Below are 12,752 nucleotides of genomic sequence, written 5' to 3'. Positions count from 1 at the left end.
AAGGTCCCGATGGAATATTATGCCCTGGACCATATTAAGACTCTTATGGGGCATGATTGTAACCGGAACATCCCCCAGCTTGTTACAATCGAGTAACCGGCGGGACTGGGCGGAGGACGCCGATTTGATCAAAACCGAGCCCGAGCGCATTTTGGACAAGCCCTCCACCTCCCCGAACTTGTCCTCTAAGTGCTCGACGAAGAACTGAGGCTTCATGGATGTAAAGGATTCACCATCAGCTCTCGTACACACCAGGTAGCGGGGCGAGTATGGTGCACTGGCATCCTTAGTCTTTCGTTCCTCCCATGGTGTACCCAGGGAGGGGAACGATTTGGGGTCATATGTAGTTGTGTTGTATTGAGCCCTGGAACGCTTAGAGACTGCTGGCGGCTGGCCGCCAGCAAGAGATGATGTACCACGCTTCATTGCGGGTCATCCGCCCTGATGCCACCTACTCCGACCAAGGGCCCTCCCCACGGGCGCCACCCAGCCTCAGCAACGACCACCTGGCAGGGTGGCCATTGCCGGGAGTCCCAATGCCCCAAGGAGATAGGCATCTACTCCTTGGCATACATGGGGAGTTAACGGCGCTGGCATCAGCAGAGCGATCCCTGTGTAGTCAGGGGGCTACAACCAACAGGGTACATGGCGGCCCCACCACAACGGACTGGCTACCGTGCTGGATTTCAGGTGATGTAGTCCAATATCGTCATTGGCGCATAAAGCGACACAGCATAGCAGACTGCAATAAACTGCACCCAAGAACAAATCCATGCCCAAGAGATGGTAGGTGAGCGGGACTGCTAAGCGATGACGACAAACCTGGCTAGAGATGGTAATGCATGATGGACACATCGCTCCTTGTAAGGCGCCCTTCCCCAATCGGCTCGCTCTTCGGAAAATTTAGAAGGATGGAGGTCAAACCCGTTAGGGGACCATCTCACAAGGCCAAAACGTTTGAGACTCCTTTTAGTTGCCTCTTACGACAGGCAGGAATACCGTGGGCCTATTCTTACCCCCGAACCCACAGGGGGAAGTGTTCAGCAGGATGGGTAGAGGGAGAAGAGGGGTGGAAAGCAGATAGAAGGTTTGGGGAAGAGTGGCTGAAGGTCCAGAGGGAGAGGTAGCAGAGATACAACATAAGAATTGTGACACCCAGGTACCAGAGCTGGTATGTTTGTGTAGCACATGATGACAATGGCACAGTGAAGTGTACTGGTAGCAAAGGTATATGAGACTTTTGAATACAGGGAGTGGGTCAGCTAGTTAGCAGAGATTGAAGCTAAAAGGATCATTGGAAAGAAGGATGTGTTGCAAGGATAACTCATATTTACGTAGTTCTCAACATAGAATCCAATCCCTGCTCAAATCCTTATGTCCATCTCAGACTCGCAGAATATTTCCTCCGAATCCATTTCCCTTTTCACCTCCCCCCCCCCCCCCCCCACATACACACCCAACTTCTTACTACATGATTGCCAAAATCCATAAACCCAACGATTCTGGTCACCCCATTGTATCTGGTTACTGTGCTCTCACTGGAAGAATCTTATTCTTGTCAACTATCACCTCAAACCAACTGCTGACTGCCTAGTTTCTCATATAAAGACACAAACCACTTCCTCGACTGACTTGAGCAGTCCCACCCCATTACCACCTTGGCCCCTATTTGTCACTATTACCTACACACCAATGTCTCCCATGCCCATGGCTTATCTACTATTCAACACTACCTCTCCCAATGTCCTAACTTCAAACACTTTATCTCATTCCTTACATATATAACGAATCAAATCCTCACAAGTAACTACTTTTCCTCTGAGGGGGAGATATGTACACAAATCTGCAGTGCGGCCATGGGCTCCCTCTAATGTACATCTGTTTATGGACCATTTAGAGGAATCTTCCTAGCTCCCCAAAACCCCTTGTCTGATTCAGGCTCATTGACAATATCCTCATGGTATGGGCCAGTACACACTATCCTTATTCCTCCACAACCTCAACACCTCTCCCATTCACTCAACTGATCCTACTCTATCCCAATGTAACACCTTTCTACACATTATCACTCAGACTTCTGTTGTTATCAAGCCTGTTAGCCATCAACAGTACCTGCATTTTGACGACTGTCATCCCTTCACACCAAAAACTCACTGCCATACAGTCTGGGCACCCATGAATGGCACATATACAGTGATGAGAATTCCCTCACTCAATATGCTGAACATCTCACAAAGGACTTCACAGACAGGCACTATCCCCCAAACCTACTTTGGAAACAGATTTCCTGGGCCATGTCCTCTCACAGCCTAATCCTCCCACTACCCCATGCCAAACTGCGAGGCAGCACTCCTGTACCAGCCATCATCCCAGACTAGAGCTACTTAGCCACATCTTTCACCAAAACTACGACTATCATTGTGCCTGGTAATGAGGGATATCCTACCTACAATTCTTAATACCCCTCTTAGTAGTAATCTGCTGCTCATCATACTTACTATCTGCCCAATTCACCCACCTAGCACATCCTATTCCACTTCTGACACAAGCTTATTCTATCCCGTCAGAAGCTATGCACTTGTGAAAGCAATCATATCACATACCAGCTCTAACGCAATTTGTGGACAGTATTTTATGGGAAAAGACTACCAACCAGGTGTCCACTAGAATGAGTGGCCACTGCCTAACACTGTGCCAGTAGAAGAATTGACAACTTAGTGGCAGAACATGCTGCCGAGAACAAAATGCTCATGTTCAATGGCTGACTTACAACTTACACCATCTGGATCTCATTCTCATCCCCCCCAACACCTACACAGATGGGAGTTATTCTTGCAACACATTCTTCATTTCCATAATTCTCCTGGCTTCAGTCTCCACAGCACCCACATCCTCTACTCAACATTTTCTCCTTCCTCTAACCTACCATACCTTCCCAATCAACTCCTCCTCCTCCTCATCATCATCATCAAGTGTTGCATGAACTCACCAAAAGCACTGTCTGTATGCCACTTTTTTATCTGGAGCACCTACTGCCTCCATACAAGCCATCAGCCACCCTTCCACCCAAATTCTTTCTCTCTCTAACCACCCCAATCTACCTGCTGAATTACAGTCCTAGCATTATTTGTTTAGCCGCACAATAACACCAGTGTGTGTGTGTGTGTGTGTGTGTGTGTGTGTGAGAGAGAGAGAGAGTGTGTGAGAGTGTGTGTGTGTGTGTGTGTTGCCTCCTCACCTCAGTAGTTACACAGCGGTGACATTGCGTTACTGATAGTGTCATCTGTCTGAGCTGGTAGGGTGTAACACATTCTTTACTACTTCCAAGGAGTAAATGCATCCCAAGTATCAATAGTTTTTTATTTATTCAATTTCTTGATTTTGGAAACAGTGAGGGAAGATAGTAAATAACAACAGCTTGGACAGAAGAACAAGAACTGCCATTAAAGCCAAGATGTTCAAAAGTTACCCCATCTAACCTACATTTATACTCCGCAAGCCACCCAACGGTGTGTGGCGGAGGGTACTTTACTTGCCACTGTCATTACCTCCCTTTTCTGTTCCAGTCGCATATGGTTCACGGGAAGAACGACTGCCGGGAAACCTCCGTGCCCGCTCGAATCTCTCTAATTTAACATTCGTGATCTCCTCGGGAGGTATAAGTAGGGGGAAGCAATATATTCGATACCTCATCCAGAAACGCAGCCTTTCGAAACCTGGACAGCAAGCTACACCATGATGCACAGTGCCTCTCTTGCAGAGTCTGCCACTTGAGTTTGCTAAACATCTCCGTAACGCTATCGTGCTTACCAAATAACCCTGTGACAAAACATGCCGCTCTTCTTTGGATCTTCTCTATCTCCTCTGTCAACCCGATTCCACAATGATGAGCAATACTCAAGTATAGGTCGAACGAGTGTTTTGTAAGCCACCTCCTTTGTTGATGGACTACATTTTCCAAGCACTCTCCCAATGAATCTCACCCTGTCACCCGCCTTACCAACAATTAATTTTATATGATCATTCCACTTCAAATCGTTCCGCACGCATAATCCCAGATATTTTACAGAAGTAACTGCTACCAGTGTTTGTTCCGCTATCATATAATGATACAATAAAGGATCCTTCTTTCTATGAATTCACAGTACATTACATTTGTGTATGTTAAGGGTCAGTTGCCACTCCCTGCACCAAGTGCCTATCCGCTGTAGATCTTCCTGCATTTTGCTGCAATTTTCTAATGCTGCAACTTCTCTGTATACTACAGCATCATCCGCGAAAAGCCACATGGAAGTTCCGACACTAATGAAATAACCATCTCTTTGTGTTATCTGTACATAGCAGACAACTTAATGTCTGAGAACAAGAGGACAGTGCAAAGAAAAGAGGGTGAATTTACAGAACAAACTGCAATAAAGTGCCACTGGTGTTTGGAGCCAGGTGAAACTTAAGACGTAGTGGCTAAGTACTTAAATGTTTGACCTAATGTAGCTAACATACCTCAGTACCATCTGTCTGTGTGTGTGTGTGTGTGTGTGTGTGTGTGTTTTCATTGCCCCGTCTACAACTCAATGTGGCGTCTTTAAGATGAGTAGCAATCCATCCTTTTCCTTCTATTGTATATTAAAGTATGGTGCCCAGAGACAAATGTACTGTTCACTCCTTCCCACTGGAAGGGCAGTTCATTGTGAGTATGCCAAAAAGTACACGGGTGTAGATCAAAGTAGATGAGACTTGTACAATGTGACAGTGGCTTTGTTTTTATCTGGTAAGGTAAAGGGATTCCTTCAGATAAAGCAGCATGGTCAGCAAACAACACCGTAATGCATCCACTGAGTGACAATGTCATCAATGTGGCCAACAACAAGCCTCAGGAAATAAAGAACACAGCAGAAAAAAATTACCAAAACAGATACTGACAAACTAATGGGGCAAAGACGGAACTAGCAAAACTGTGGATGAAGGTGTTACTGTTATTGATGCCTTTAAATATATTTACAAAACTTAAAAATAGGGGTAAAGTAAAGTTATATGGCATGGTTGGCTGTATGGCATGGGTAGTTTCAGCTGCCTAATTGGAAAGGTTTTTCTTCCTTTCTGCACACTAGCATATTTACCTCGTGAAGTATGAGAGATCTGTGGTGACTAGTGGGTGGGTGTTTATAGCGCGGTGTCACGATTGTGTGTATGATGACGATAGAAGGAAGAGAATGAAACTGAGTGTTGGTACATAGCCCACCCCTCTTGAGTAGCACCAAAGGGGTTGTCGATGGACTTAATGTCCCATTCCAACAGACTAATCATCATCAACAGTGCCATGTGCCCTCACTCCATAAAACACAGAACAGTAGTTTGGAATTTAATCCAGGAAAATTGATCAGGAACTTAACCACCAGCTCTCTTCAGCTTGCAGCCAAGTACTACAGCTTGAATACAATAACTTCGTGGCTGAAAGTTGCAGTGGCAGGGAACAGTGTTGCTGATGTGCAGCCAGCCACTCTAGACAAGGCTCTGCATGCACCTACAAAACAGGCAACACAGCAAGCAAATGACTTACGAGGGAAAACTATGACAGACTGGCAGTTGGCCCCTATCACTCAACTATCTGACATGTCAATCACAAATTTGTTTGAATACAGGGACAGAATAATATAAAAGCCTCAGGAATTGAAAAATTTTGTAAATTACTATTTCTCAGGTGTGGCAGAGAAGTTTCAACAAAATCGTCTTAAAACAAATGTAGCACACTCAATAATGTACACAGGAAACACAATGTTAATGACTTTTCCTTTACAGGCATGTAGAACTTTGCCATTCATTTATTTCACACACTCATGATTTCGACTTTATAGCCATTCTCAAGTGCATGTTGAAATGTTGCAAAATATCTGACCTGCCGACATGACACTCCGTGTCACTGTCGATGTTTGTTTCTCTCAAAGACAATGTTGTTATTTCTCACAACTGAGCTTGAAAGCAGCAAGACAACACAGAAATTAAAAAATAAGAAGTCAGTAGACATAGATGAGGTTTCAGTCTCTGTTTTGAAGGGATGCATAGAGAGCACAAAAGCCCCATTAACCAACACAATAAACAAGTCTTTCAGTTCAGGCATTTTCCCAAAGTACCTAAAGCAAGCACACAAATGATGATGTGAAGAGTACTGAAAACTACAGGCCAGTTTCACTACTGTCTGCATTCTCAAAAAGAACTGAAACACTCATGAAAGATATCAGACTAATGAGTTATATGAATAAATGCAACCTTCTAACGAGGCCAAGTTTGGTTTCCAAAGTGGGAGAGGTACAAAATCAGAGTCCATGAAAGTCATTATTGAATATCTTGACAAGGATAATTGTGTTACAGGTGTATTTTAGATTTGTCGGTGACTTTTTGCACCTTTGGCTATAAAATACTACTAAACAAGCTAGAAGCACTAGATGCACAAAGACGAGCAAAAGAATGGATACAGTGTAAGACATGAAGAAAATGTTCTCTTTGCTAATGACAGTAACATCAGAGTTGCCGATAAAACATCAGAACTCCAATTAGAGAATGCTAATGAAACACTCAATGGGCAGTATAGTCTGTCGGTAAACTGAAGAGTGAGCAAGCGAGTCCCCACTCTGCCAACCCAGCTACGTGACGATGCACTTCCACAGGCTGTTTCACAATGTAGTACCGGCCCTGCCGTGGCGCGCGCTTCAAATCTGTAGCGACGCCGTGTACAGATACGAATCGGTTGCGTTTATTTTTAGACAAATGCATTAAGACCATAAGGAATACAAAAAATGATAGTTTCTTCCGAAACACAACATTATAGAGTGAACAATATTAACATAAGAATGGAAGTCAGGATTCTACTACAAACATAGAACCGAATGCCTGTTCATGTGAGTGTATGTTCCTCTATTGCTTTTTGTAAAACGAACCCCATATACTACAATCAATCTGTGGAATTTAAGGCTTGTGTTTCTACTGAAAGGTAGAAGTTTTCTTTGAAACTTAACAATTCTTGCAACACGAAGAGTGTTTAAAAAGTAAGCAGAAATTTATAATTTTGTTCGTTTTTGTCACTGTCTTCGTAAACATGTCTCAAAAGTAAGTGTACAATGTTATGGATATTGGATATTTACTCTGTTGTCAGCTGTCAAAAAGGTTACACGTATTTTGGTAGCATCAACGATTATTTGTTTGGTATAAAAATTGATTAGAGAATCTGTATTAAATATTGTTTTAAGAATGGAATAAAGTGTATGAAATTTTTAGAAATGTTAAATATTACTTTTGGTGAGCCTGTTAAGAGTAAACCAAGGACATACAAGTGGTATGAACATTTCAGAGCAGGTCTTAAAGAGCAGCGGTTTTACAAGTATGGATGAGATTAAAAATGCACAGTTAAAAGTTCTATTAACTTTCGCCAAGAAACAGTTCCTAAAGAGTTTGGGGAATTGGTGAAAGCACTGGCATAAGCGTACAGTATGTAATGGGGGATATTTTGAAGAGTATAACATGGCTGTAGACTAACAAATAAGGTTCTTACCGAAAAATAAAAGTTAATATGTAAACGCACCTCATATGTCAACCTTTCTGCTTAGAAGTTCAGAATCGGGGTGCGTGTTTCGAAGGAAATTTCAGCAGTGTTTAGAATAGCTATTCCGCACATGTTTTAAGCAATATGTCTTATAATCAGATGAATAGTGACCGAGATAGAGATATAGTGTTCCATCAGCATAAAAGGTTTTACGTGATTTTGAAACTGTCTATAACGATGGGGTTCCTTCCAAAATTATTAGTTCTCCTTCATGGTGATTCCAGTAAACCATGCGGTTTATTTTCCCGTTCCTTCCTTATGTATCCTATTCGGCGAGGCTGACGTTTGCATAAATTGCAAGCATTTGGTTGGGATTGGTAATATTAGCCAACAGTTCTTTTTGCGTAGCCTCTATAATACATGCTGTAATAACATTAGAGACGATCGAACTCCCGTTACTCCGCAAATACTTCCTCTTCTTCGTATTCTGCACATTTTTTTTGCAATGCAAGACGATTATTTATCACTTCTGGATATCGAAGTATATCAGTAAGTATACAAAGTTAACTGACACTGGCAACTAAGATTCCACGAACAGAAACGACGTATATCACTGCACGCCGATATACACCGCAAGACAGGTAACGGGCAGTAGGTTTTGGGTGCCCCTGTAGGCCGGTGGCAGGGTTCTTCCGGGAAAGGCCACTTCCCCCACCAAAAGCACTGCTCGATCTTCAGTTTACAGACAGACTATATACACTAAATTAACAATGAACATAAAGAAAACAAATAGTATGCACTGTAGCTTAAACAAGGAACACAACTGCTGCTGCTGAATGAGTCTTTACGGAGACCAAACAGTTAAGGTCATCAGTCTCCTATTCACCTCTCCTCCTCCTCCAGACAGAAGCAGTGCAAACAATGTGCCTGCATGTAGAGTAACTACTGTGTGCAAGCTTGAAAAAGTGTTGTCAATGCTCGTATAGAGTATATCTGAGGCGGTACATGGGAACTTGACCAGTGTTCACCTAGTCGAATGTGAGAAACCACCTAAGAACCACAGCCATGCTAGCCAGCACACCAACCCCTTGTCATTTAAGTGTCAGGTAGATTCGATACAGGACTGGCCCATCTCCCTGAACTGGAAGCGGTCTTATTAACATGCGTGGCCACCTGGATGGATGGGGAACACAATTCTGTCACATTAAACACAGATGATAAATTTATGTATTGTGTAACACACACAGAGATTTTAGGGATGAATACTGATAGTCAATTAAGATGGAATGAACACACAAAGATGCTGCAAAAAGTTCGCTCTTAGTGTTCTTTTATCATTCTGTAACAGCCAATATAACATAGTATTTCTAAATACACTCAGTTCTTAGGTGTGGGATCCTTTGCTGAGGATCGAAGGCACAAAACATTGGCGTTGCAGCTAAGCATCTGATTTCACTCTTCTGCTTTGACCCATGGTGTCATCAATATGGCAGAAATGGTTACTTCCAGTGTATATAAAACGACGTCACTACATACACATGTCAACAAACATGAAGAAAAACAGGGAACCACCGGAACTCTCATCAATCTCATGTTGATGCCATAAACATGACACCTTAACATATACAGCAACAAGACCAAAAATCTGCAGAAACTGCATGACAAACATCACATCACCCACCTCAAAATGTAATGATAAACTTCACTGTCATAGCCATATGCAACAAAAAAGCAGTTTTACGCAACAAACATCAAACTAATCAAACCTAACAAAACTGCAAAACACCTAAACAAAAAAACCTTAATAACTCAGTGAAAAAACTCAAATGAACCCAATACCAAATATTAAACTCAGTACATCCACATCCACCACCATCAATTACAACATGATATCTACAGGGACAACCAACACAACAACTCCATACTGTAGTGATGTCACACACCACAACACTATTATGTCACGGGTCAAAGCAGATGGAAGGAACTGTAGAAAAGGGCCATACAGATAACAATTGGAGTTAACCGTCAGGCTCTGCGTAAAGAACTATTTAAAAAATTGGGTATTCTTACTGCACCAGGAGAGTATATCTACTAATTTATTGTAGCCTATATATCATGGAATACATCACTAACAATTTCACTAATAGGTCTATACATATTCATGCAACAAAAGCCAGTTCGGACTTACATTTAGCAAGGAAAAACAAACAAACAAAATTGAAATTACATTTTCTATCAGGGAATAGTAAGGTGCAATAAAGTGACGAGGAGATGAAAAAGATTACTAAAATGGATCTGTTTGAAAAGATAGATAAATATTCCTTATCGGTAATGCAAAGTGCACAATCAAAGATTACTTTGAGGACTCTTGAGTAGTGATTAATAATGAAAGGGGGTAACAACATCTCATCACATGCCAAGTGATGTGTCAAGCTCTGTAGAGTATATAATAATGTCATGTCATTGTCCTGAGTTCAACATCTCACTCATCGTGGAGGGATGTTGACTCAGTTCTTCAGATAGACAGGGGATTACGTGAAGACATGCATGGGGAACAGAGGTGGGTTTACACGCCTGGAGTCACTTTTCTGATCGGACTAGAGTTAGTGCAAGGGGCAGGGTAACAAGTTCATGGTTCCGAAGTCTCCAGGGGGTGTCCTTGATGTGTGCAGCGATGAAGACTGAAACTGTACAATAGGGGGCAACTGAAGGAGGCAGTGCTGTTGTTAAGACACTAAACTCATATTTGGGAGAGTAGAGTTTGTCTGGATATTCCCATGTAGGTTCTCCTTAACAATTTCAGGCAAATGATGAGACAGTCCCTTCATCAAGGCTTGGTCCGACAGCCTGTCCTATTCTCATAAGACATTCTTAGACAACCTGATCAGAGTGTAGTGTTGAAAATTTCTTTCACAATCAAGATTCAAACCCACTTACCTAAGAGTCAAGGCCGCTGCACAAGTGCATGTTAGCAACCTCAGACATATATATATATATATATATATACACACACACACACACACACACACACACACACACACACACACACACACACACACACACACACACTCTCTCTCTCTCTCTCTCTCTCTCTCTCTCTCTCTCTCTCTCTCTCTCTCTCTCTCTGTTCTGACATTCGTTGGGTTTCATATGTGACAGGAAACTACTACCTGTCATCCTAACCAAGTTCTCCAGCTATGGTAAAGACCTTTTGTTCACAACAATCTCCAAGAAAATAAATAAATTAATTAATAAGAAACTGGCGTTGACAGTGAGCTCACTCGTCAAGGAACGATTGCTGTATCGCAACGTTCAGTACTCACATTGACTTCACAGTGCTTAGATAGGTCTAGTACAATTGATCCAAGCCATTATTTCCCCCAAGGGTTTACTAGACATAAAAATTTTAGTAAACGGCACAATCCAAGCTACTTTCCACAATAAGTGAATGACATATTGTTAATACAAAACATCAAAAGCTGATCACAACACCATGACAGATGCCATCTCTATAACACATGACATCAAACTTCTAATATTATATGGATGATTTAAGTCGCTCACTAGTTACGAGGAACATAAGTGTGGGGCATAGATGGGAATAAACCCACAAACATCAGCATCTTGCCACATGGAACTGTGACATATGCACAGATGAAAGGCTCCAGGACAATTTAGCTGCATCCTCAGCAGGTGCTTGACACAAAAAGAATGGCTTGTTCCAAACATGGTATTTTAGTCCCACTGTACTCGTAGAGACTGACATACGTCAATACTCCTACACAAAACTGACAAAATCACTCGTCACTTTTATAATATGTTCTGAATGTGAACATAAATTTGTTGCCTGTATTAAGTTTACACGTTTTGACAGATCAATAATAAATAAAATACAATACAAGCATTTCTGTGCAAACAGTGCTTTGTATCCAAGCTTACATTTATATGATTCTTATTTCATCTGTTTACTAAAGAACGGAAATTAAGTATTCATTGAAAAATTTGGACGATAAAGAATTTACGGACGTCAACAGTTTGTACTTTACAATTTAGGAAAAACATACAAATCTTGACAAATTTAATCCTTTTTCCTCAATAATGAAATTTATGAATGGGAAAATGTGACAGCATAGTAGTAATCCTTTACGGAGTGTACCACAATTTCTTTACTGCTGTCGATGGAAAACGCTTTCTTCAAATTGTTTTACCTTCAATATTGTTCTTTATAGGAAATTTATTGTGATTTTAGCTTTTAAGAACAAGATTTTTTACGTATATGCAGTATATTTATATACATCTGTAACCCGAAGACTATTTCTAGAGCAGCTCAACGGAAATAGCACTATATTTATTTATTCTATACCGTTCGCGACCAGTGCCGTTTCTACCAAGCTGTGACTAAAAGAGATATACCACTTCGTAAATTTGCAGTCACAAAATGCACAAAGTTAGTAATTACTCACACTCTGTGGAAGGTTCTTTACTACTAAACGCGACATTCTGGAACACCGTCAGTCACATCCCACAATAACAAAAATCGCCAGTTCTCTTTCTATCACGCTTCGCCATCCCACGACGTTGACAAACATAAACATTCTACACGACGCACGTGTACATAACACCAAAGACAGTGTCTTCCAAAGATGGTAACGTAGACGTTCAGGTTATAAAATTCTCACACGCAAATTGGTGTGTAAAATTTAATTAAACTATCACATCGACTAAATCATTCATAAAGAAACTTACAAATACAGATACACATTAGCCACAGCAGTTGTCAAGGTGTTTCCCTCACCCCCAATCCACATTATGAAAATGACACATTAGTAATGGCAAATTCTAAATAGCCGTCACATCACATCACGTCGCGTCCCATCGCGATACCGCAAAACATTTCGCAATGCGTTTCAAATAGTTACATTCTCACAGGTCGACAACGGACCGTCACGTCACGTTCCGATACGTCAAGATTCCTGGGTAAGGACGTTCTGGGGGTGCCACTGTCAGGTAATATCGAAAGTTAACCTATTACCAAAGCGCCGACACAAGTAATAGCAGTGAATTTGTACTTTTGTGTCTTTGTAATATCTCTCTCTCTCTCTCTCTCTCTCTCTCTCTCTCTCTCACACACACACACACACACACACACACACACACACACACACACACACACACAGACGTATTAAATTACTTATTTATTCCCGAACAATGCAAACGG

General features: G+C 41.7%; 1 protein-coding gene across 1 annotated transcript in view; it reads right to left on the bottom strand.

Moving 5' to 3' along the window:
• Positions 1-12,172, bottom strand: part of LOC126349750 (probable RNA-binding protein 19) — a 111,766-nt gene extending 99,594 nt beyond the window's left edge. Inside the window, exon 1 of the mRNA XM_050002456.1 lies at positions 11,998-12,172. Within this exon, the coding sequence (XP_049858413.1) occupies positions 11,998-12,033 (36 nt within the window). The 5' untranslated portion in view covers positions 12,034-12,172. The remainder of the gene's footprint in view (positions 1-11,997) is intronic.
• Positions 12,173-12,752: the final 580 nt, after the last annotated feature.

Source organism: Schistocerca gregaria, chromosome 1, assembly GCF_023897955.1.
Source record: "Schistocerca gregaria isolate iqSchGreg1 chromosome 1, iqSchGreg1.2, whole genome shotgun sequence".
NCBI classification, from domain to species: Eukaryota; Metazoa; Arthropoda; class Insecta; order Orthoptera; family Acrididae; genus Schistocerca; species Schistocerca gregaria.
The sequence above is the reverse complement of the archived record's forward strand: the minus strand, read 5'-3'. Positions and strand labels throughout refer to the sequence as shown.